The 25907-nt window shown below is 52.6% G+C and overlaps 1 protein-coding gene across 1 annotated transcript in view; it reads left to right on the top strand.

The window, feature by feature from the left end:
- Positions 1-25907, top strand: part of LOC122392040 (microtubule-associated serine/threonine-protein kinase 2-like) — a gene marked incomplete at its 3' end in the record, with an annotated part of 104757 nt that overhangs the window by 35106 nt on the left and 43744 nt on the right. Inside the window, exons 4-5 of the mRNA XM_043386527.1 lie at positions 8168-8414; positions 13626-13699. Of these exons, the coding sequence (XP_043242462.1) occupies positions 8168-8414; positions 13626-13699 (321 nt within the window). The remainder of the gene's footprint in view (positions 1-8167; positions 8415-13625; positions 13700-25907) is intronic.

Genomic DNA, 25907 nt, shown 5'->3' with positions numbered 1-25907 from the left:
TAGTCATTTTCTGCCCCAATATTCACTAACTTATTTGTAGTGAGCATTTTGGCAAACCATTGCAAAAAACGCTAATAGGGAACTCTTCCCGATTAGCGACCGGGGAGGGTCGCTAATAAGTCTATGGGTTTCCCCATATTAAAAATGGCAAAACATGCGACGCCTGAAAAGATGAAATATGATCTCAAAAAGGAAACCTATACGCAAAGCACTCAATCACTCGAACAGGAACGTTTATCCAACACATTTACGTACGTAAAAACTGATCACGTGATTCACCGAATGCGAAAAGAAGGCGGAAACCCAAATTTTGCGGGCTATCTCGTATGATATTCGAGGTCCGCGCTGAATTCGGCACCCCTGCAGTTGGTGACGACATTTGGCATCCCCTGCCGCACATTGCAAGCTTCAGCAACACCTCATTTTCATTTCTCTCTTTTCCCCTTTCTTTCCCTTCTTGAGCTATTTGCGACCATGTCAGGCGCAAATAGGAAATATGAGTTGCGACACATTTTTAACCGCCATGCTGTGCACAGTTCAGCGATTCACTATGGGAAAACGGCAATCAATTGAAAAAGGAATGTCGATTCAGAATTAAAAAGGTGCATCATCCTAATGTGCATCGCTTTTTATCAGAGAAGGCCCAAACACACACGTTTTGGATAAGAAACTCGTCATTTTTATTTAAACTCACCTGAAACGTCCCACCAGAAACATCGACGACCAGCAAATAATTTAATTTGATAACCAAAGTATGGCTGACCTTTTGACGATATTTTTACCCCGTTTTCTTCTGCCAGTTTTTCTGTAGGGAGGTAGGTCGCAAATCGGAAAGGGTCGCTAATTAGGCACCTTACCCTAACTTTATTCTAATCCTGATGATCATCGTCGTGTCCAAGCAGGGAACATTTTGCCCTGGTTAGGTCATAATTTGTGTTTCCCCTCTGCCCCTGCTGGAATCTCAAAAAAGGAAAAGAACACTTATTCACCTCTCCCGAAAAAGTCAATCAGCTATATTCTCTCATTTCGAGTGGCATCACGTCCGATCAAATGCCGGGGACGGCTGCAAGTGGCCTCCACATTCAGCGGCCGCTCCCATGAGCCGGCGGCTGTATGCCGGTCTGCGGCGGGCTCAGCTGCGCCCCTGCGGCCCCACCGGCCATCAGACAGCCGCCAGAGTCGTTCGGCCGGCCGCACCAGGTGCTCGCCGCCACACACACACGGCCTAATCCCCAAATACCCAGCCACTGCATAGACAGAACATGCAGAGTCAACCAGTCCGAAAGGCCATGCACGGACTGTCTGACCCGACATACTTCCGGGTGGCTGGGTTGCCATGACAACGTGCGGCTGCACCCCATTGCCCATTCGTCGGGCTAAGTACCGCTGCGCCAGCAGAGTCTCTGTCGGGGGCCGGCTGGCCTTTTATTGGCGGTGTGTGCCGCGGCGCTGAACGAGGTCACCAGGAGGTCACGGGTCCGGTACCGGCCGGGGTCACGGAGAGGTCACGGGTGCGGCTCTGACTGGGTAACACTGACTCGACCCGACCCAACTGGGCCGAGATCAGTGGCTGTCGAGTTCAGAGGTGCCATGGAGACGGCGCGCCATGACCCGCAGTTCTCGCAGTTATACCACTCGCGTTCACAAGTCAGGCTCATAAATGTCACGAGTAGCGGTATCAAGCTGTCGTTAGTGGAAAGATCATATAAACCACTCGAGAAGAGCCTCGCCATCGCTGCTCATAAATTATGAACGTTTGTCGTGTGGCTTGGCGCTGGATCTGTTATTAGTGGCTACTTTCTGAGGGACTCAGTCACCTATTCGGAGAGGTGGTAGAATGTTGTATGTGGCGCCGGCTGAGGCTTTGCAGAAGTGTTGAAATGAAAAGCAACTGTGTCATTAAACGTCGGCAGGCTTCATCCAAGACACAAGCGAATAATCCCTTTAGTCGTTTCCGTTAAGGAGTTTCTGTGATGTGGTGTCATGGTTTTCTTTTTGGCCAGAAACCGTTACTGTAAATTGGAAGAAGTCCCTCTGCAGGTAAGATGACTGAGTTTTAGTTGGCTTGCAATCTTCCGGCGCCTCGGCAGTGATGCCGCCATACCCATAGCTCCGGACATCAGAGGTCATATCCTTTTTGACTGTGGGTCTCATGTCATCATGAGGGCAATGATGAGTTGAAAAAGGTTGACCTAACCCAGGTCAACTTCCGCAGCCCGCACGGAGTCGGTCTCCGTCGACCAGCTGGGTAGTTATGCAAACAATAGTCGTGACGCACCCGACATTTACCAAGTCACCAGAACTGTCGTGGGGTGGTAGTTCATACCTGGTATCATCGATTCTAGACCTGAGCTGCAGCGTCAAACTTGTTTTTCGAGTTCGTGTTGCTGTGTTTTGGTATCAACAGCCATTATTATATCGATTCGGTCATCAAAGCATCAAAGCAGGGCATCCAACCCTATACTAACAAAAGTGCAAGAACGTCTGAACCCATCTGCCTGCCTGGCTGTCACCGTCTCACAGTTTGGAGCGTCGGTCCCACGCTGGCCGGGCTCACTGTCACCGGTGCGATTTTGGCAAACAAACCGCTCCGCCCGCGACTGTGACCCGGGCAGTCGTCCTAAAAATATGCACCGCGTTCTTCTGGGGGCAGGCTGGCGGCCGGGTGGGGCCGGGACGGGACGGGACGGGGAAGGAGGGAGGGAGTCTGTGGCGACCCGCTCCCCGCCGTCAGGGTATTTGGGTCGGCTTTGTTTGGTCACAGGTCGCCGGGGTGGGTCCGGCTGTTGGTCAGCTGTGGATGGGGCGCTATGATGGTCGTGAGCGTGACGTTCTATGGCGCACGTGCTGAGTACGTGTGCCGCTGACCCCTCCCTCCGGGCGTTCTGGGCTACTGAGTCCAAGCACCCAGCCCCGAGCCCACATTGCCGCGCTAACAACGTCAGGTAACAGGCGTTCGCTCGTTTATACGAGCACTAGTGGCAACCCCATTGAGGTGGATGGCGCGGCGCCGCCTGAAGGACCGCTGGGCCGGCCGTTTATTTTCCACCAGCTCTGTTTGCTGAATGTCACTGGGTGGTGTGCGGGCGGTGGTCGGCTGGGAACGGCTCGCTGTGCGTGCGTGCGCGCCGTGGTGGTGCGCCGCCGCACCTGGCGTGTGCCCACGGTCACTGGAGGTCGGCGCGGCGAGCGGTGACGGTCGACGGGCGCTCGGAGCAGGTCGGGTGCCGGTGCTATTCTGCCGTGCACGCCGCCGGGAGAGCAGAGAGCTGGGCAGAGCGCGGAGCGCCAGACGGCCCGGCGCTGCAGCCGTCAGTCGTGTTCAGACGGCCGTGCCGCGCGCGCGCCGCCGATTTGGCGCGGACGGTGGTGGCGCGAACGTGATGTGGGAGAGGCGGCGGAGGCGAGGCTCGACTGCCGCGCGCGTCAGTGGTGTTCTTTGTGTGTCCTGCGGAGGTGATCGACCCGCGCCATGTCAGCCCGGCAGCACCACTCGCTGTCGGTGCCCGTGGAGCGGCCTCCTCGGGCCGTATCCGCCCCGTTCTCGCCGGCCAGACGTCGTAAAACGAACCTGGTTAGCCGCGGCCCGGAGGAGGTGGCGGCCCGGTGTCGGCTGTGTCGGGGCCGATGGTCGGCACCTCACTCCCGTCGCTCGCCGGGTCGACTCTCCGTGTCCAGTGACGATGTGCTCGATGAAGAGCCGTTCGAGCTCGTCTGGGTGAGTTGGGAGCTGTGAGAGCTCGTCTGGGTGAGGTTAGACCTGTAAGGGTTGATTTGGGCTAGTTTTGGGTCTGCCAGAGCTGGTATGTGGGAGTTTTGGGTCAGTCAGAGCTCGTATGTTGGAGTTTTGGTCTGTACGAGCTCGTCCGAGTAAGCTGGAGCTGTGTAAGAGTTCGTCGGGTTGAGATGAGAGTCAGCCAGGCAGCCAGACGAACCAGAGTTCGTCTGAGTGTGCTGAGAGTCGTTTGATCGTATCTGATTGAGTTTGGAGCGGTTAGTGATCGTCTGAGTGAGTTGAGGGCTGTTAAAACCAGTCTGGCTGTGCTGAGAGCTCTTATAGCTCGTCTGGTTCAACCGATATCTTGGTTTATTGGGACACTGGCACGCCAGCATAGTCGCCGTTGGCCAGGCCAACATTTCAGTGACCGTTCGGTGGCTGTTACGCCTTTGCAATTCCGTCACTGTCTCTCAGACCGCTCTATGTGGTTCCATACCGACCACGCGGGTGAGCCCCGTGCTCACCACCGTCCCGTTAACTCTTGCCGTGATGCCAGCGGCACACGCGGCACATTGCGGTGAAAAACACGGCTCGTCGCTGGCCCTGGCCACGAGGTCGGGACGAGCGCGCCGGCCAGAGGGGCGTGCGAGCGGGCGGCGCGGCCTTCGCCTCTCGGGCAGGGGTCGGCGCCAGCCGGGCCGCCCGTCGGGTTTTCTGGGACATCACCTCACAGTGCCATGGCCGTGCAGGAGGTCTGACGTCATCAGCGGTTTTGCCGTCTGATCCTCTCCGTCTGTGGTCCCGGCAGGACGTGGGGGAGGGGTGAGTCACAGTGCGGTCCGGGGACCGCGCGAGGTCTCCTGGAGACTGGTCCGTGGAGTGAGTCACACTGCAGACCAACTGATCGCGGTCCGCGCGCGGTCTTCTGGAGGCTGGTCCGTGGAGTGAGTCACATCCACAGACCAACAGACCGGAGGGCGGCGCCAGACCACCCCCTGGAGGCTGCGCCGCCGCAGGATGCCGCACCCTGGCTCCATCCGGCCTGCAGCACAAGATTGGGACGACATTAGCGGCTGAGCCTGACGCGATTCGCCGGCGGCCACTTTCTCTCGGTCTGTGGGCGCGTCGTTAGGCCGAGGGCTTACAGACGGACGCCTCCGGCTGCGGCCGCTCCCTGGGTATCTGGGCGTGAGATGAGGTCGGTGCAGAGCTGCCGCAGCCCGCCAGACGCCGCGGGCAGCGATTGGCAAAGATTGGGAGTGTGCCATTGGCAAGGCATGAAATCGGTGAAAAGCATGCACGCATTGGTTAAACTTTTCCTTTTAATTACACACACTTCATGAAATATTAAGCATAACATTTTAGATTTTAACAGTCCAGAAAAATGAATAAAAACAAAATATTTTTACATCAAATATGATTAGAGCACGACGTCCAAAGTGGTAAATTTGTGCAGCCCGTCCATCCAAGTTGGAACGACACATAAAGCCAGCCATCCCAGCTCTGGGAGAGCTATGGCCTACCGCTTCAGCCAAAGAGAGCTGGGGTCACCTCAAGGCGTGATCTCTGCAATATGTTCCAATAGCATTCAATCCTTGCAGTGATTTTGTGCAATAAAGCGCCGGCTCACATTTGCGGTGATTTCCCGTGACTTTTAAAATTTGTCCTGCGCTCTCATATGTGCCGGTGTGAGATTTCACGATCGACTATTTGTTCCAATAGCGCTGTAGGTGGTCGACGCTATGGGCCGTCGACTCGACATCTCAATTGAGACAGGCTGTCGGGCCTTCCACCCACTGTCAGGCCGCTTTATTTGCTGTCAAACTGGTCCAACCTGTGCTGGCTGTTCCACATGTCGTCGATGTTGCCGTTACACCGGCTGGTGGGCTGTTCCACAATCTGTCGCACCGTTTGACGACCTGCTGTCGATGCCGCTCCCTCCGCTGAAGGGCCGTTCTCTCAGCTGTCACACCGTTCCCCATCGGCTGCAGGAGCACTCCACGATCTTCGTGACTGCGCCGGGGCGGCGGCTGCTGCTGACAGTGTGATTGGCCTGAGATGGTTTGGGTCAGTGGGCCGCCAATGGGCGTCTGGTGTCTGCTGCGAAGAGTCTGATCAGGTAGCCTGGTATTGGCCTGCCGCACATCCTTTGCGACCTGTATGGCCTGCCTGCAGGATTTGGTCCGTCTGCAGTCTGACCGGACCAGTTCGCAGTCTGCAACAGCAGACTGTCCCACTCCCCAGCACCTGTCTGCGTTGTGACCGGACCAGTCTTCCGTCTATGGCTCAATCGGCCGTGCCGGATGCCGGCTTGCAGTTGTCCCTCCTTCAGTCGTATTTCCAGTCTGGCTGATAGTGGTTGCTCCGTCCGCAGTCTGTAAATACCGACAGGTAGTGACTGCTCCGACGTCTCCATCTGCCCGGTGCCTCACTACCGGCCGGCTGCAGGTCCGAGCGATGGCGCAATCGGGCGTCCTTCGGGTGGGCGTGGCCCGCGCCCGGGCGCCTCAGTCAGCAACCGCTGGGGGCAGCGTGGAGCGCCGCCGAGCGAGCGAGCACAGGGCCGGTGCGGCCCGGCGCCGCGTCATCTCAGCACCCCAACTCAACACAGAGAGACACAGGGCCGCCGAGCGAGCACAAGGTCCGGCGCCTCGTCACCTCAGCTTCCCAGCACACATAGCCTGGATGACACCTGGGACTGCCCTCTGCGCAGTGTCTCTGAGCTGGCGGCGGCCGTCCGGTCTGCGACTGGTCTGTGGTCGGGACGGGGAGGGGTAGTCGCACCTCAGTGCCTCGCTGCCTCGCTGCAAGGGCGGGGGGAGGGGTAGTACAAGATAATGTGGCGATTGTGATTGGAATGTAAACAAGACAGTTGGACCGGTGTGACGGGCTGCGGAATGTAATTATTTGCAACTATGTTGCAACTATGTAGGTAGGTATGGTGTCCCAATAGCTGGATGACGAGGTGTCTAAAATATGCTAGATGACCTGATGTCAAGGTTTTGTCGGATGACGTGTCGTCGTGTCAGTGCGGCATGACGTCATTGTAGGCTGACGTCAGTTTAACCTCACGTCGGATTCTGACCAGATGATCCTACGCCGGCTGCTACCCTCACACGGTATAGCTGCTGGTGACACAGCAACTAGGCGCTGTGGGTTCCGCTGTCTCCACCCAATCTTTACACCACATCACCTACTCAAACAAGCGTCCCACTTGAGTCTACGTGGTTACAATTCCGACCTACCCGGCCTCCTTGCTCAGCGGTGCCGATGTGAGACGCACTGGCGCCGCCGTCGGAGCCGAACCGGTCGACCGCAGGCGGCGCGGCGGGCCGGTCGGCTCACCCAACCCGTCCGCCGGTGGAGCTAGGCGCACTGTGGGAACGGAGACAGGTACCGAGCCGCTCAGCAGGGCGCCGCGCGGCTGAGCTCGTCTCCAGATCGAGCTGGGGCGGCCCTCCCCAATGGGCGTCCCCAGTAAAAGCGGTCGACCGACATACCGGGCTCGTTGGGCTGTACCGCCCGATCGGCGCGGCGGCCCGTTACCCAGACCATGGCGGTGTGCGCCTTATGATGGGGCCATGAGAAGGCGACTGGGCGGTGCGCTTGAATGGAAATAAGGTCAGAACGGGTTCTGTGTGTGCGTGTCTCTGTCGGCAGAACGGGGCGGCCCTTCCACGTCACGCCAGAGACCGCAACCCATGGCGAAACCGGGCGGCTGCTGCCGATTAGCCGGAACAGATGGGTGCTGCGGTTCGATGAATCATGACTCCGCTCCCCGTTACCCAGATAAATCGGAAGATTATTCAGTCTGATAAGCATATTTTGTTACCACAATGTCTGTATGTGGACAGTGGCATTGTTTTGATTCCGACTTTTAAGGCTTACTGTGTCATTATTTTGCGATCTGTCACAGTTTTACTGAGTATTTCAAGAGACACAAGGCAGCAAAACAAGGTAATCAGACAGATGAGGTGACGAAACGTCGTACCGTCTGCATCTCAGAGAGACAGACTTGCTAGCAGCGACTTTTTATTAATGTCGTATGCTCCAGATTTCGACCGAATTCGTGGCGACTTGACGACTTGACGTGCAAACATGCTGATGATGTTGCCTCTCAACAGTGATAAGATTTCCACGCATCCAAAACCAACTCGTCATCATCGATTATTTTGTCCAACAGCTTCTGCTGTCTTACATAGTTGAAGCTACACCCACTCGATCCATTCATCTGAGTGATTCACCCGATGACCCGCTGACCTAATCTGTGTCGTCACGAGTGTCTGTGCTGAGTGTGATCTAACGGCGATCTGATACTGCATTACTACAGTTCGTGTGTACTGTATCACGTCTGACGCCGCACCACTGGCTGTATGCCTGTGTATGTATAAACCACTGTCTGAGGTCCGACTGACCGTGCTGACCGCGCTGTCTGCCCCTCTGTTGCAGACCGGGGTGGGCGGCGCGTCGGGCGGCGGCGGCAGCGGCAGCGGCAGTCTGTCCGTGTCGCCAGCGACGACCGGGCCGCCGCCGCTGCTCAGTCGCCGCTCGGTGGACGAGTCGGCCATGGCGTGTGGCCACCGGCGGCCGCTGGTCCGGCACAGCTCGGACGACACGCGCCGGAGACGGGAGAGTTTCGCGGCCGGCGGGCCGGCGCACAGCTCGGCCAGTTCGATCGGCCTCGGCCACGGCTCAGGTGAGACTGGCAGGCAAAGCTCTGTATAGTTAAACAGCGCCGCCGTCTGCTCCCGATCACCCTTACCGTCACTGTAATGTCTTCTGCTGTAACTACATCTCGAACATCGATGACCTCTGAAGTCGGGCGCCCCAAAATCACAAATCACCATTCCTCTCATACAGCTTCTGGCAGCTTTCCAGATAAAACTTCACTGTCAGCTCCCGGTCCACCCACCCGGAGCTTATGTATGCCTCACTGATATAGTGACATTCTGACATGCCTGCTTGGACGCGCGGTCGCTTTGATTCTAACAGAGGTCGATGATCACCGTATTACCAAGCATGGTTGTAATGCTCTCTAGTTCAAATCCCGCCCCATAAAAGGATGGTTGTAATTCTATTGATAGCTCAATCTTGTCCCGTAAATGTATGGTCTCACTCTCATCTCACAAGCATAATCCCGTACCTTTAGTATGGGCGTCGCCCCACCAAGCATGGCCGCCGTCCCCCTCGACGGTCGAGGCAGCCGCTCGCCCCCCGACGCTACCGCTCTGTGGCACAGCGCCACCGGGGCCAGTGTTGACGCAGGGACCACTCGACTCGCCGATCCTTATCTAATCCCACCGGAGAGGCGGCTTGGCGACCGGCCGGGCCGGCGCGGCGCCGAGCGAGCGGTGGGAGAATCGGCGTGCCCCGGGGGCCGAGTGCTGTGAAGGGACGCCCCCGTCAGCTCTCACCCTGAGATTATACCCATTACACGTAGACAGTTGCGGTCGTTTAACAGCACGTGCCGCCGAAAGGGCAGGATTTGAGTGGCCGCACCCGCGCTGCGAGCTGGCGGTACAAGGACGCACGTTTGCGGAAACCGTCAAGGATGGATGGGGTGCTGGGTCAGGGCTGGGACGAGTGCCGCTCGCTCGGTCGGCCCGGCAGACTGTCGGCCGCCGGCCGGGCTGAGTCGGTGTGATGCTATGCTGACGGCGGCTCGGTGTCGGGTTTCGGGTGTTTTGTCCAGGTCAAGGAGCCCGCTGTCCACTGTCCGCCGCCTACGTCGCCTTGACCTATCGGTGGACAGTGGACAGGGCCGCCTGCAGGACGCGTGCTCTGCTGTTCGTCACAGCGAGGCAGTTCGTCACGGTCACTACAGACGGTCCTTCAGAGTCACTACTACAGTACAAACCGTCTGCAACAGTCGCAATGCTCTACACAGATAATCCTACTCTGTAGGTTATAGTCACAGACGGTCTGGTGTAACCAAGGACAGTCTGGCACAGCTTCTGATGGTCCGCTGTCGCAAAAACACCGACAGTCGACACCGTCTCAAACAATATCTCACAGATACGGACTTCGGCATCGTTACAGACCAATGGCAACAGACAGTCATATGGTCAGCTATATACCGTCCGTTAGTTAGATACACAGAAGGTCCATATCCTCAAATAACCTGTCACGTCCAGAGACGATCTGTAAATGTAGCATACATTTCTCGCACGCGTCGCTGCCGTTGCTACCAGCGATCTGTCAGCGATCTGATGATGAGTTCTGCGCAGGAACCCACCTCGCTGGAAACATTCTGCTGAGAGTGGCAGTCTGTGACAGGCTGCCCTGAGTGCTGAACGAGCTCCCAGCCACCGGGCGTCGGGAGCTGACACCTCGGGCGCAGCGCAGCCGCCGCCTCATTTTCTATGAATTATAACTACTTCTATGAATGAGTGGCTAAAGGCAATCACTCAGGCGCCACTCTGAGTCGTAGATGGTCGTTCGAATTACACGGCCTTGGCCGTCTTATTCGGTCCGAGATCCAGGGCAGGGTTGCGCATTTTGTCGGCATCTAAAGAACCATGGGATGGCCAAGGGATGGTAGAAGACTGATCCAGTGATCCAGGTGGGGCGGCGCGATTCGTCGGGAGCGGAACCGTAGTGCGCACATGCCTTGCCCTGTCTTATCTTGTCATTCTTTAAAGCTTTTCCGGGCTACATTATCCCCGGTCAGGGTTTATGGGTGCGTCGAATGCAAGGTCATTTGCAGACTGACATCATCGAGGGCATTAGATGCATTATGATTTATCGTAAGCACCATAAATGCAATGTCTATGTATGCTATCCAAACGGCTGCATCAGTAGATGACGATGTGACCCAATCAGACGTGCTGAGAAGGATCGCTCGGGCGACTCTGCACCGGCGTGACAGGAGCGCCAATCGGACCAGTTCCGATGAAGTCACTGTGTCGCGAACTGATCGAGATGCAGGGGCGCATCAGTTGCTTCGGCGGAAAAGGGCGGTCTGTTGTTGGCGCACGACCCAGTGTGCTATCATTAGATGCGTCTGATGTCGAGACACAGCGTAGATGCTGTTTATTTATAGTTGTGTGGTGATACGGAAAAATGCTAGGACGACCACCGGTCGTAATGAAAAAGATAAGTTTCTGTGATGGTTCTTGGGACTGTCTCCCGACCGTCTTCTAACCATCCCTTGGCGATATCTTAGCTGGATACAGTTGAGCCATTCCCGGTTTGACTGGATAACAGAGCCAGGCTCTCTACCGGCTGGCGCTTTGGGTGGTGGCTCCGGGTTTAGCATGATCGGCGGAAGGTAGTATGTAGCTGATGTAACTCTGCCCTGGTGTCCCTCTCCTCAGTGAGCTGGTATACGCCTGCTACCTCTAGTAGCTGTGGCCGGCTTCCTGAGATTGACCGGCTCCTGATAGCTACGATAGACAATAGACAGGCGACCTCTGAAAATTGTGGCAGATCGATTTTTCAGCTGGGAAGAACAGACCAAGTCCTTCGACAAGCTGGGGTTTACCCGGTCTCTGTTGACTGTGATATAACACTAACCCGGCCGTTTCGTTTATTTATGCATCGCCAAAGTCAATGTGTGGCGGTTCCGCATAGTGATCAACGCGTCGTTCTCAAAAGTTATGTTACGCTGGATAGCTTGTGCTGCAACTTGGCGATTTCGCAGTTTACAGAGCATCTCACGTCAAATGATGCATCCTATAGTGTAAACATCCACACTGCATCTCGCTCCATAGCGCTGCGGTTGGATGGCATTAGTCGGGAGCCGTGGGATGGTTGTTTGCTGGGCTTGGCGTGGTCCCTGAGTGGTCCTATTTCACCAGGGACTGAGCTACGGTACGACGCACGAGCTGGCGCGGTCCTGTTCGGCAGTCGACGCTGCGTCAAAATCAGGGCTGCTGGCATTTGGCCACTGCTGGGCGACGTCTCGGGTCCGTGGAGCTTTGGGCTGGTGGTGGGCCTGACTGGCTCCGCCGTCAGTGGACGGTCATGGCCAGTACTCTGGTCGGTCACAGTCCGCACTCCGGGCAATGATGACCCAGACTCCAGCCGCTGAGACTCCGACCGGTGACGACCCCGACTCTGTACGGTCGCGGTCCGAACTGAACGGTCTTGGCCCGGACCTCGGTAGCTCTGACCGGCGGCGGACCGATGCTGTGGCGGAGCCTCTCGTCTCGCATGCGTGTCGGCCTTGCATGATTTAGTGAAAGTAGTCGGCTCAATATTCGAACGACGTGAAAGTACACGATTACTGGCGTGTCTGACAGACCGCGTCAAAGCGCTGCTACGCTCTTTATGTGAGCCGTCGGATAAACTTAACTAGCTCTCTGTCTTACTCAGACAGAAGTCTAAGCTCTTCATTCAGCAGAGATGAATACCCCTTCCGTTTTGCAGAGACAGCCGTCGAATTCTGGTTGCGCTTCTCTCGCTGACTAAGCTTATAAGCCCCGCGGGGGCGCCGTGGCTCCACCACACCTCAGTCAATTCCAGCGGCTCGCGCTCGGCGCGACCGACCTGGAATAGTGTCCCACCGGGCCGCCGCCGGCTGAACAGTGTGTCGACCCCGACAGCTCGGCAGCTCACACCAGGCTGGCGTGCGCGGCCGAGCTTGTGCGGACACGGCAATCAATGCGGCTAAGGGTGTTTCTCGAAACCCAGCCCTGTGCCGTTTTCGAGTACCGCAGATTAACCTACCCGGCGTGGCAGCCACATGCCGCATCTACCATCTTTTTTTTTTCATTAACACATGCCCCTATATTACATATTATGCGTCGAGAATCCTTTGGTTCTATCTTTCCAAAATCAGTCGCTGTTACAGTCCTCTGAAATGAAATGACGAGTGTTTGCCATAGGAGGGATGTTTGCCCCCTGAAAATGTGTCAACGCTGTTCAGTACCTGTCCAGTGCCCATCTCGGCTCGATTTTCAGACCAGCGACCTAGCGCATACCTGTCGTGGTGCGAGTTTACCGCCTGTGGACCTCCAGAGACCACGGAAGCCGCAGCGACCACGACCCAGCCCTGCCGCCTATCATCCCGGCGCGGGCCCCTCACGTGTTCCTCCTTTGACCGGGCGCCAGCTGATGTTGGCGGCTCGTCAGCTCTCTGTTCACTCTGTCAGAGCTGGAACTGAGAGGTGACGTCCGCAGCACGGGCCGACGTGCGTCACTACTCACTGGCCGTCTGAATATGTACCCAGCCACCCCTCCCCCCGCCCGCCGCACACAGCTCGCCCCGCCCCCTTCGAGCGCCGCGTGTGCAGTTTCCAAATATGGTCATATCACACCTCGGAGGCGGGCAGCCTCAGCGAGAGGGGAGAGAGTGGGAGGTCAGCGGGAGTCTGGGGGAAAGGTCAGGGGAGAGTCGGAGACTTTCAAGGAAAATGGTGTGTGAGGTTAGTGGGGTCAGTGTTGAGTTGGCAGCGGCATTGGGAGATGGTGGTAGTGCTCTGTGGAATTAGTTCATACGGTCAAAAGGAGATGTCGCGTCTCCGGGCTGTCAGTGGCAGAAGGTCGTTTCCCTACCGGCCTGTCACCTGCAGTCGGCCTTGGAGAGCTCGGCTGTCACCGTCACTGTCGCGGCTAGTTAGTCTGTTCACCCTGCACAGCGGGGGAGTATCGGTATGCCTGCAGGCGGTGATGTCATGTTCTTTGTGTGGGCTGTGGCTGCGGGGGCCGCTCGATCGACTGTACCCTGTGCACTGGTATGTCAATTATACCGTACGTACCAATGACCCCTCCCTTGCACCTATACCAGAGGCCTCCAACGGCCGACCTCACCGCTGCAGTCAAAGACCTGTGTCTCATGGGCGGCGCCGACCCTTATATTCTGTGTGTCCTGACTGCCCTCAGCGTTACCCATTTCAGCAACATTACTTTTCCCTCCTTCACCACCAATACCATTATGGTCTTGACACTCATCTCTGACCGACAGGAGAGGGGTCGAACCTGCTGCGGATGCGCCGCTCCAACCTGGGACGTTCGGCGCCGTCTCTTTCGGCCAGTCTGGTAAGTACACCGGGACCCGTATCTGTGTGACACTGTCCCGTAGGCGGACGGACCAGAGACACGCACTTCTGTGCTCTAATGCACAGCACGGGACCGCTCTTGGATATGGAGACTCTGACAGACCAGACAGACCGGGAATCAACTCAGACGCATCTCACGGCACTTCTTACGCTGAGCCCTGTGCCTCGGAGTACACAGCCCCCTCGTACCCCGGGCAGAAAATATGGTGCGCCCTCTCCGTGCCGCGAGACAAAGCTTCTCGTGTATACCATTGAGCCTAGCTCTGTATGCCGGACAGACAAAAGGCTGCCGCTCGGGATATGTTTCCTCATATAATAGATGTCGGCGTAACGCGTCCCTGAGTACAGCGGCTCCATTGACACGCACCCTCCGAGTTAATGGTTCTCCCAACCTTGGCCGCCGCCAAGTGCAATCTATCTGGGTTGAAAGGGCGGTACCGCGGCATTACAGGTCGTTTGAAGTCGTGTCACCTTTCAAAGTATGCGTTGGATGCTACCTTTATGAGAGGAGATCACATAGAACGTGGTTATTTGCCTATGCACGGTCTAATATGGCATGCTATTGCCTGCGAACCTGATATTCTGGCTGTATGGTGTGCTTGGCCTGGCTGGGTAGGGTGAAGTATCACCTAGTTTGGCTGGGTCGACGCTATGGTCGGGGACTCCTCGCTCATGAAACTAGGTCAGCTGAGGTGCCATCCATCAATTAGCTAGCGTGTGACAGCGGTCATGGTTGGACGGAAAACGATCGTTTCTTGGCGAGCCCTGCGATTCTGCTGTCGGCCGTTCTTAGCTGTGCTCGTGGCGCCACCTTCAGAATGTGCCGACACGACCTTCGCGACCGGCGCGTCACCTGGTGGCGATGATCGGAACTACAAGTACTTCGTTTCTGGATTGGTGGCTCTGCCGTCCACAGACATCCTTCTATGGAAGCCTGGAACGGAGTGCTCTGCGGAGTAAGAAAGGTTATCGTTTCCGTAGTTTTACCAACAGCAAAGAGCGGCTGCGAGTGTCTGTTTCGTAAATGCCCAGCCGTCGGCTCTAGTCCTTGTAGTCACTCTCCTCCGCAGTTCCTCCCCGTTCCTGTTCTTCGGAACTGGGGCAATTCGATCGACAATGATCGCTTCCGACCCTTCCAATAGACCCGTTTTGAGATTACTAGGCCACCGAAACCAATCCCGAGGCTCCTACACTATGCTGTCAGACAATGAACCTCGAGGCATGGAAAGATCTTCCAACTCTCTTCTTGTTCGTGTCTGTTACCAGCGAAAAACTTTTGGTGTTGGGCTAGTTTGTAGCTTCAGTTTTTTTATGCCTTGATTTGTTTCGGTGTTTTGATGAACTCTGATTTTTCCGGCGGCGTCAGTGGCGTTGCTCGATCCGACTACCACTGGGGTGGTCGTTCCTTGGTTCTAACAAAGCTGCAGATTGTTCCAGTCAGTCATATAATCTGCCGGTCCGAGACAGCATTATATCTGTGCCTCGGCCAATGTGGTGCTTTAGATAATAGTCCAGACAAGTGGACTAATATACAGAGCGGGGCTGGTCCGTACCGCGTCTGTTAGTATCTGTGGTGGAGTGCTGTGACTATAACTGTGCCTGGTACCCGTCTGTGTCCGGCTCGGTAGTGTCGCTCCATTACTGAGCCCGGATGTGTCGCGGTGGGACTGAGTGACTGGACTGACCGAATTATCGGACTAGGCCAGGCTGGCGGGTGGCGCAGCTGCTCTGCGCCTTCAGTTACTCTGCCAGTGTCAGAGGGCCATGCTTGGGCGACAGTCACGATATTATTTTTATTGCCAGCTGCTAAAGTGTTGGCCTCAGTCAGCTTCAGTGCGTCTGCTACCTTTTCAAGGAGAGTATCAAGGTATAAGGAGAGACGAGTGTCGATATCGAGACCTGTTCAAATTAAGCAGCTTTGCACACGTGCTGATGACTTATGCATGCATTTCGAACATTTGTGGCGGCCCAACCGAGCCGATATAAGAGCAAACATCTCTAAAAGTTCGCTTTCAATGCGACGCTACAAGAAGTTTTCCCGATGCAAACGAAAGAGCGCGATGGGCTGTCAGCTTTTCCAGCCCGCATCTCCGATGTAACATTATCGACTGGCCTAGCTCGGCATTTGGAGGGGCTGAAATGAGGCTCCGACTGCCGTTGCCTTTCAGCATGTCCTCGCCCCTGCCTTTGTCCGGCTTCGGACCGTCGGAACTCGTGACCGGACTCGTGACCTGCCGCGTGACTGGACTGTCTCTGACGCTCGCTAGTGTCACCATCGATCGGACCAGTGGTGCCCGCTGGTGCCAGTGGTGCCCGCCAGCCGACAGCAGCACCAGTCACTATCACTGTATTGAATCAGCGTCTGTGTGATGTGTTGGAGCTCCGCACCCAACGTCCCCGCCGGCGGCGACGATAACGACGACGCTCCGTCGAGTCCGACGGTCCCAAAGGCACGACCGGCCAATTCACTCACAGGACGCCGACGGCGTATTTGCATGTTAAAGAGTTATGTAGATGCGCGCTGTCTGGCCGGGCTCTGTCTGGCCCGCCGGCGGCGGCGCCGTAGCTCTATGGTGATGCAGCGACTCTGCCCGGCAGGCGCCGCTGGGTCGGCACGACCCACCCGGCCGCCGCAACGGGCCACTATTCAACCCTGCGGACGGAATTCAGTTTCAGACGGAATACCCCGAAGACGGAATTCGGTTTCAGATGGAATATATTGCGGGCGAAATCAGCTTCAGATGGAATACCCTGCGGCCTACTGACGAAATTCAGTGCAGTGCTTATTAGCTTGCGAGTATCGAGTTTCCACTTCCGTGATTTCTCGTCTGAAGTGATCTGTCTTTCTCAATTTTCAGATTCAAATTGGTCTTTATTGCACAATGCGCATTCTCGACCATCACGATATGCAAACCATTGATGGTTTTAGGTACTGGTTTTCCATGGCTTACCTATGTAATAGGTCCGCACCTGATACATGCTTTCGATTCCGAAATTAAAGTGCTTTTTGTCCATTCTTTTGCTTGGATGCTGACCAAGCCATCCATTACTGTATTATGTCTGCTACTATTTTGTTAGATTTGTGCCGTTTCTGCGTCGTGTTTTCCTTTGGCGTTAGCGTCGTGGCAGATTTTTCTAGCTCAGTGTTTTGACCGAGCGCTCCGCTTTCGTTCTGGGAGCTGATATTTCCGACGTCTGCCCACGGCGAGGTTTTTGTTCGGCCGCTGTATTTTCGCGGTCGGTGATCGCCAGCGGCTCAGTGAGCCATATCAGCGGGGCAGCCGATACATAACGGGCAGACGGATCGGCGGGATGCGGCGGGCGGCGCCGTGGGAGGGGCGCTGCCGAGCTGGGAAATGGTCCGACTGATGGTCCGAGCGGCAGTCCGCCGGAGCACCACTGGCAGTCCTCCGGCCGTCAGAGCTGCTGAGCACCCTAGACGGCGCGCCACCCCGCCCGTCGCCGTCGTCGCCACCCCGCCCGTCGCCGTCGTCGCCGCCCCGCCCGCCGCCGTCGTTGCCGCTCCGCTCCCGCCCGGGCCCGGGGGGGCCCTGGGAGCCGAGTCAGGTCGATAGCTGGCGCGACGGCCGGAAACGGCAGCTCTCATTTGTTGGCGCCGCACAGAACCGGCCAGCGTGCTCTCTACGGAATGAGGCGTTTCAGAGGCTTTAGAAAACAATCAAGGGTTGTTGATTCGTCGGCAGATTACCGCCCAGAGGGGAGCAGGTCGGGGAGGGGGTCCCGACTGAGCTGGAACATTTGGCTTCGCGCTCGGAGCCATTTGTTCTAGCTCCAAAGTCCCGGGTCGATTGGAACACTCATCATAGCCAGTCTGGGACGCCGCTCTATCTGTTGGAACCAGAAGTCGCTCTATCCGCTTGCCCGGCAAAAAGCAGAAAGACAAATTATTCTTCGATAAGCCTCGCTGACATTTGTTATCAACTAAAAACGCCTGCCGGCCCAGTTCAGCAGCTGGTGATATCATCTGACGGCTGAGGCCGCCCAGCAGTCGATAAGGTCCACCAAAACAGCCCACAGCGGTCGATGAAGCTCAGTGGCGCCGCAAGGAGTCTGTAAGGTTCTACGTGAACCTTCCAGTAGTCGGTAAGGTCCGCTGGCGCCGCCCAGCAGTTGGTAGGGTCGACTGAGGCCTCCAAGCAGTCGACTAGGCCAAACGAAATCCTCCTGCTGTCGATAGGCCTCCTGATGCTGGTCAGCGGTCGATAGGGTCTTAAAAAGTCCCCCAACAGTCTGCATGACACTTTTGCAGTCCAGTAGTTCCGCTGATACTGCTCATGAAATTGGTGTGGTTTATAACGCCACCCATTTGTCTCTACAGTCTGCGGACACTTCTAAGTAGTCTGTAAGTCCTGTTGACCTCTCAGCAGTCGACACATCCGTGGATGCTGGTCTACAGCTAGACGGCACAGGCCCGGCAGTTGGCATGATGCTGCTGGCGGGCTGTAGACCTCGTGGCTGTCGTTGGCGTACCGTTGGCGCCGTCATGAACTGTCGGGTGGGCGGGCACGGGTCATTCTGCCAAGTTGGCGGCGCGGGACGGCCTCAGCTGGCCCGGGGTGCCGCTGGTGACCTTGTGACTGCAGTGTTCGCGCGCCGCCCGGCGCCGCACCCAAAATAGTGGGGGTGGCGCGGGCTGCTGGCCGCTGCTGGTGCGGCCGGACCGGCCGTCAGTGCACGCTGCAGCGCGGTGGTGACGAGATCGGCCGGCACGGTCAGTGACTGTCCCGGGGAGCGGACTCTGGTCAGACACGGCCGCCCTGCTGGAGCGGCCGGCGGCCGGAGGGGCCGCCAGCCCGGTCCCACGGATTACCATGGAGGAGGAGGAGGATGAGTCGACGACGACGGCAGGACCGTCCGTGCCGGTCCGTCGCACCGCGTCCGCCGCCTGCCTGGAGGTAATGATCCCCGACGGACGTGCCCCGCTGGGATCGGCAGGCCACGCAGCTGGGCGCTGCAGCCCTGGGCGGGCCGTGGCCGTAAGAACGCCGCGCTGGGGTCGACGGAACGTGTGGGGCGATGTTGGTTGTCGCGGCTTCTGGTGGCGAGCTCTTATGCTTTTGGTGGGTGTCCATTTCTGCACCACTTTATGTCACGCTATGTTGCAAAGGAAAAAATGATCCTTACCATTTGACCTGCTGATAATGCCTATTCTGCGAAACATAATGCAGCCAAATATTGGTCAGGAAAAGCTTAGTTCTGCTACTAGGATTCCCCTTACATCACCGTATGTGGGCTGCAAGTGACCATCGATCCTTATCATTTCGCCTATGACTTCACTGTGCAAACGGTGTTTGTTATTTTTCCTAGCTCCACGTTTGGTGCTGCGCTGCATCGCCTGCAGCTTTACCTAGTGCTGAGCGCCTGCATCGCCTAGTGTTGAGCGGACATGATCCTTGATCGGGGGAATGTGTAGCGCTGGAGCAATCCAGCTAAGCCATCAGCTGCGCTATGGGCTGTTTTGTTTTCTGGTAGCACTCGGTACGCTGTCTGCTCGCTAGGAGCAGTCTCGTCGCACTGTTCATTTAGGTAGGCGACAGCGATGGGACTCATCTATGCCAGTCAGAAACGGCACGCGTTGGTCGTATCAGCACGAGACCGCTCCGCTCCGTGACCTCACGGTTGACCGGGCGGGTGCCCCCGGTCGCCTGACCTGTCAGCGGCCCCCGAACACCCATCAATCACCGAATGGATAATGTTATTGGCAGCACAGGAATCATTAGTATCTTTATGTTCATTGTGTTCCCGGGCGGCGCTCCAGCGGCGCTGACACCCGCTTTATGGACCCGGGTGTGTGTGTGTCCGACACGGTGCCTCGTGGGTCGATCCCGTGCTGCTTATTGACTCAGGGCGGCTCGGGTGGGCCCACATCGCTCCGTGTTGCTGTGTGTGAAACGGGGAATATTTGTTTCTGGTCCCTAAAAAGCTGTTTCTGGCACCTAATTGCTGATCAGCCCCAAAATGCTTATTCGACCCTAATATCTGAATCTGGCACCTAATTGCTTCCACACAGCCTAAAGTTGCCAGATCGTCTAGTTGAACTCCGTATTTGCTGTTTGCTGATTCAGCACCAAAACCAAAACATCCAGCACCTATTTTATTCCACGTTTGCCTACCTAATTCGCGTAATCTTCCTGATTTTATGTATCCTAACAACATGAACGTTGCATTCGGTGATGTCAAGTGCCATTTTCGCCAGTGGAGATAATGATTAATGCCATTTCTAGCCAAAAGAGAATCACTAGCCAGCTATGGCGCAGCATAGCAAGACGCTCCTATATACCAGCCCGCTATGTAGAGACTAGAGATTATTGCACCCTCAGCCATTTTAACGTGACAAGTTTGGATCCGTCACTTCCAGCCAGGCTCTCAGGTCATAAACTGGAGTAAAGCAAAATGTCAACTCTGAACAGACATGCCACACAACCGGCCTTCTTTTCAATATTATTAGCTTTCTGCAATCATCGTCTGACTCCATCTCGACAAAACGCAGCATCCGGTTTCTACAGGGGCGTTTGACTGACCGGCCACACAATAACCAAAAACAAAATCAAAGCTTCATGCACACATATGCCATACGTAAGAAACGGATGAAAAAGGCACAACCACGGCACAACTCTGCGCGGCAAACAACGGACAACGTCCCACGCAAGATCCCGCGTTTCTTCAGCGGCCTTGAACGGAATGAAAACATTACATTTCTTTTTTGGAGCTATTTGATGACGTCAAAAAATACAATACCCGTTTTAATGTTCAAAATCGAGACAATTACTCACAAAAAATGTTTCCCTTTAAGCATTACAAATAAATGCTTTTAAATATTTAAATGACATTGTTTTTTTTCAAACAAATTAATATTATTTGCTTACTTAAACGTCATATACAATGCTGAGATCACTACGGGGCTGTCTTAGAGTGTAGCTGCACTGGCAGCCTTTAGGCTAGACTCCAGGGGTCATTATACCAGAACAACATGATTCTACCAGCCAGTAGTTCATTGTTCTACTAGATTGGTGCTACGCTCAGCATTTAGGTGCCAGATTCAGAAAAAAGAATAAGGCGTACCGATGAATAGGTGCCAGAAACAGCTAATTAAGGTCATTTTCCATGATTGGTGCTGGTATCCACCAAATAGGTGCTGAGGACCAATTTTGGGGCGAGTCAGCTTTTAGGTGCCAGAAATAGGGGAGACTGGGGCTAGCTGTTACAGGGGTAAGTTGTTACAAAGGAAATATCTTTAAAAATACTCTTGATATGGCGCCAATATTTACGCTAGCAGAAAGGTTACGCACATTTTACATGTCACTGCAGGCTCAGACCTGGTGGAACGCCATGTCGCCCTGTAGGCGCACTGGGGTAAGTTGTGAAGGCAAAAGTATTTTTTGCTGGCCAACACTTTGGGTCGTTTTTTGTTAAGGCTATTTGTGTAAGAATGTTGAATGTATGTTCACAAAATTAAGCGATGATTTCTTTTGTAAGATCACCAAGTAAAACGCACTAGCCTCTTCATGTAAACAAACATTTGAGTTCAGTCTTGAGAAAGTCGGCCGCCGCAGGGCCGGGGCATGTTTAAAGATGGCTACCCAAGACTGCTTATAGCGTGCTCCGTTTCACCTGGGCGTAAATTTTGTGCAGAAAATCAAACTCCGGTCAGTATGGCAATGCATGGTGCCCTTGGCGTCGCAGTAAAGGCAAATCAGAGATTGAGCCATGTTTGATGAGCCGTTTCATGCGTGTGGAGTACAGTAATGGTTTATGCTTTATTGTTCTTGCCTTTCAATGAGAAAGGAAAGCATGTTTAGTATTATCCATTAGGGAGGCTTACGATCGGTTCCGATAGGACGGGCAATGACCGTTATAATGATGAAGAAACTACGAAAAAAGAAGTGTAACATGTTACCCCATATCGTGTATCAAGTTGCCCCACAATTTTTCAACTTACCCCAAAAATCTTGCTTTGGTTTTCTGAATTTCACATAAAAGTGAATAGTCGTAAAGAAGTGAAAGTTTGCATGTGCTTTCCAAATTGATTCAGCTAGCATGTGACCAAATTTGGTGCAATTTCATTGAATAGCTTGGCCACTAAGTGCAGAGGACCAAAAAGTGTAACGCATCGCCCCAGTCTCCCCTAGCTTTTCTGGGACGCAATTAAATGGCGTCCGTGTGAAACTGTCGCTGCACTGTGGTCCATATGGTCGCTGCACTGGGGTCATACCGCCGTAACCAGATTGATCACGGCGCTGCAACACTCAGTGGTCCGGTGATGGACCATTGACCGGACCATTGACGGGACCATGCGGACGGCATGCGGATCATTGACCGAACTGTGCTGACTGCCGACTCTCACCACCCATGTAATATATGCGGAGATCGTGACTGTTCTGTTCCATAAATCTTGGTTGGTCACCGGCATGTCTTTCTGCAGTCTGTGGCCTAAATTGTGGTAAAATGTAAATAAAGTAAATTGTTGTCTGTCCGCAAACCGTTCTGCCACTAATGGGACTATTTCCCCCTCCCACCATGTTGCAAGTTCCCTTGCACACAACCATCTTACTGTCGTTACTCGTTACCGCCGCAGTTACCGCCGTCGCTCCTTATCTACGGTCCCATGTGTCGTGGATTTCCTCATCCACCAGTGCACCAGTGCACCAATATGCACCAGTGCCTGGCAGAAAGGCCATTTTAAACATTTTAACCAGGAGACTGGGTGGCTTGCCTTGTTCATAATCTTTATCAGCATTATTGAGCTGCTAACCCTTAAGGAGTTGCTCCTGGTCGGATTCCTGTCTGGTGCATGCCCCTAGTGGCGCTTGGCCACATGAATGGTCACTCAATCACATGGATTGCTGTTGTTGACCAATATGCTGCCTGATGGCTTATAGCAATATGTGCTACATGTGCCTGCACTTTGCACTGGTCAGCATACATAACATAATACATACTACAATAATACTACAATATAATACAATAATACAAAATACATTACTGTATTATGTATTTTACTAAATACATAATACATTACTACTATAACTTGAAGTAGCATATGCTAAGGTTGAAAGTATGCTGTGCCACGAGATGCACTTTTGGTGCAGCATTGCTCAGATAAAAAAAAGTAATCAAATCTCCATTTAAGTTCATAACACTCAACATTACTTGTTCCTTTATACTTACTTCATATAATCTGGTATACATAACCCTGACTCTGTTGTTGAATGAGGTCTTGCTGCATACTCTTCCAGACTTACATAAACATAAACAAACATCATAGCTACCTACATATCTAATATCTATCCTCCAGTACCGATATCAATATGCATTGTCTTTGTTTACCAACAGATCATAGTACACACGCCACGTGATTCACAAATAGCAGCAATTCAAGGTTGGATTAATTGTGCCTCTGTTGCATATGTCACGTGACATACATATCTTCTCATTCCAAATAAAAGTGTGTTTAGAAGACTAATTTATAAAAATAAGTTAGAACTCACTGCTCGAGTTTGAGCCATTTTGTTTCCATTTGTAGTTTCAACATTTCAAGCATTACAAAGTATTGCAGTTTATAGTAAAAATTAGCTTGAAATTAGTGTAAAAATAAATCCCACTACTAAAGTTCTTCTTTTATCTGGCCCCTCTGACAAAACGCTTGAACTGGGCTTCCCCGAGTACCGAGAGTGCCTGCTTTTTTTGGTCTCTTGGTCTGTCCTATCAGAAAATCCGTAAAACAAGGTATAGTACCTAAATTACAGTATATACCTAGTCATTTGTCATGAACCTCGTAGAGTGTTCTGATATCCCAGAACCTATAAATAGCCAACAATTTAATCCCTTTGCCAATATCACCTCACCTGAACTGCAGGTTGATGACAACAGCTTTAAAACCCTACAATCCTCTTGTGGCTATTTCTCCCTTCCGTCAATGTTTGATACAAATAAATCATCACACTATTTTTTTAATATCATTCATATAAATGCCAGGTCTATTTGCTCAAATGATAAATTTGAAGAACTTCAGTTGTTTTTGACCAGAAGTCATTGTGTTTGGCATATCATTTGCATCACTGAAACATGGTTATCGGATGACCAAATTTCTAATAGACAACTTCCTGGATATACAGGTTATTTTGAGAACAGGAATGGCAAAATAGGAGGTGGGGTGGCAATTTATGTAAATACTGAATCAGTTAAACATTCACTCAGATCTAAAATTAAAACCCTACAATGTACTCAATCAGTTATCATAGAATGCCAAGTCGATAGTTATCCAACATGCATTGTTGGAGCTATATACAAACCTCCAGACTTGGACAGTGACATTTTTTGTTGTGAACTTGAATCGTTGCTTGAGAATATAAATCATGAGAATAAGACAACCTTCCTGGCAGGTGACTTTAACCATGACCTCTTCAATATTGCAAATAATAACAAAACATTAGAATTCTTCAATACACTTGCTTTTCATGGCTTCTGGCCAACTATCTTTAAAACAACAAGAATCTCTGATGAAAGGGGTTCTCTGCTTGATAATATTTTTTGCAACAATATTGAACTGGTCTCCTGCTCTGGGATTATATATGAAGATCTCTCTGATCACTTTCCTATCTTTACCTGCTCTTACCCTCACAAAGATGCCAAAAGACATGACACTTATAAGCTCATCTTCAATGAAAACAGAATGGACAATCTCAAAGACTATATTACTGAGCATCTGCAAAATTTCTCACAAACTACAGATCCAAACATTGCCTCAAACATTCTCATAGATGCATACTCCTCAGGAATAAAGATGTTTAGCACTGAAATAAAATGCACAAGAAAAAGTAAAGCTATAAAACCCTGGATAACTCCAGCAATACTAACATCTATCAATAGGAGAGTGTTTTTGTACAAAGAAAAAAATAAAAACCCAACCACAGAGAATAAGCTTGCCTACAATAGGCATAGGAACTGCCTTAACATTATCATAAAAGTAGCAAAGAAAAATTATTTCCAAAATCAATTTCAAGAAAATAAATCTAACTCCAAGAAAATGTGGGAGCTTTTGAAAAAATGTGCCATGGGAGGATGCAGTAGGCAGTCCTTGCCCAGTAGCTTTGTCAATGAAAATGGTACACAACTGGATGATGAAAATGACATAGCTGCTTCATTTAACAAATATTTCATTTCAGTATGTGAAAAACTGAAAAATGAAATTCCTCCAAGCAACACTGACCCTTTAAGTTATATAATAAGTGATCATGCTGAGCATATATGCAAATTTGAGCCTACTAATTCAGCTGAGCTAAACTCGATCATCAAAGCCATGAAAAATGTTGGCTCAGGTATAGATGGTATAAATGCAAAGATATTCAAGTCTACCTACTCTACAATAATACCTGAACTTGTGCACTAGGTTAATCTCTGCTTGGAAAAAGGTATCTTCCCAGAAAACATGAAAATTGCAGTTGTCAAACCTATTTACAAAGCTGGCAACAAAAGCAGCATGTGTAACTATAGACCAATAAGTATTTTGCCTTATATCTCAAAACTTGTTGAAAAGATAATTCACAAAAGACTCATGGAATATCTCCTGCAACATAATATATTGTCTGCTAGCCAATTTGGCTTTCAAAAGTCACTTTCAACATATATGCCCATACTTCTCCTGCAGGATACAATAATGAAAGTATTTGAAAAAGGCAACATTGCCATAGCTCTGTACATCGATTTAAAAAAAGCATTTGATACTGTAGATCATGACATACTAATAAGAAAATGTAGCAAATATGGCATTGTTGAGCAAGCACTTAGCCTGATAGAATCTTACCTTACTAATAGAAAACAATGCGTTGAATATAACAGTGCAAGATCTTCAATAGAAAATGTAAACATTGGTGTACCCCAGGGCTCCATTCTTGGTCCTTTGCTTTTCTTACTTTATGTAAATGATCTTCCAAATATTTGTAAAACAGCACAATGTTTACTGTATGCAGATGATACAGTCTTCATTTTTGAAGGTGGAACAGCGTTCCAGCTTCAAAATATGATTGACGTTGAATTGCCCATTATATGCACGTGGTTGCAAGCAAATAAACTTAGCCTCAACACAAAGAAAACAGTGTATCAAATCTACAATAATACACTCAATCCAGCAGAACTTAATGTAACATTAAATGGTGATCCTATTGAGG

The sequence above is a fragment of the Amphibalanus amphitrite genome, unplaced genomic scaffold, assembly GCF_019059575.1.
Source record: "Amphibalanus amphitrite isolate SeventyFive unplaced genomic scaffold, NRLGWU_Aamphi_draft 000466F_arrow, whole genome shotgun sequence".
NCBI lineage: Eukaryota > Metazoa > Arthropoda > Thecostraca > Balanomorpha > Balanidae > Amphibalanus > Amphibalanus amphitrite.
The sequence above is the reverse complement of the archived record's forward strand: the minus strand, read 5'-3'. Positions and strand labels throughout refer to the sequence as shown.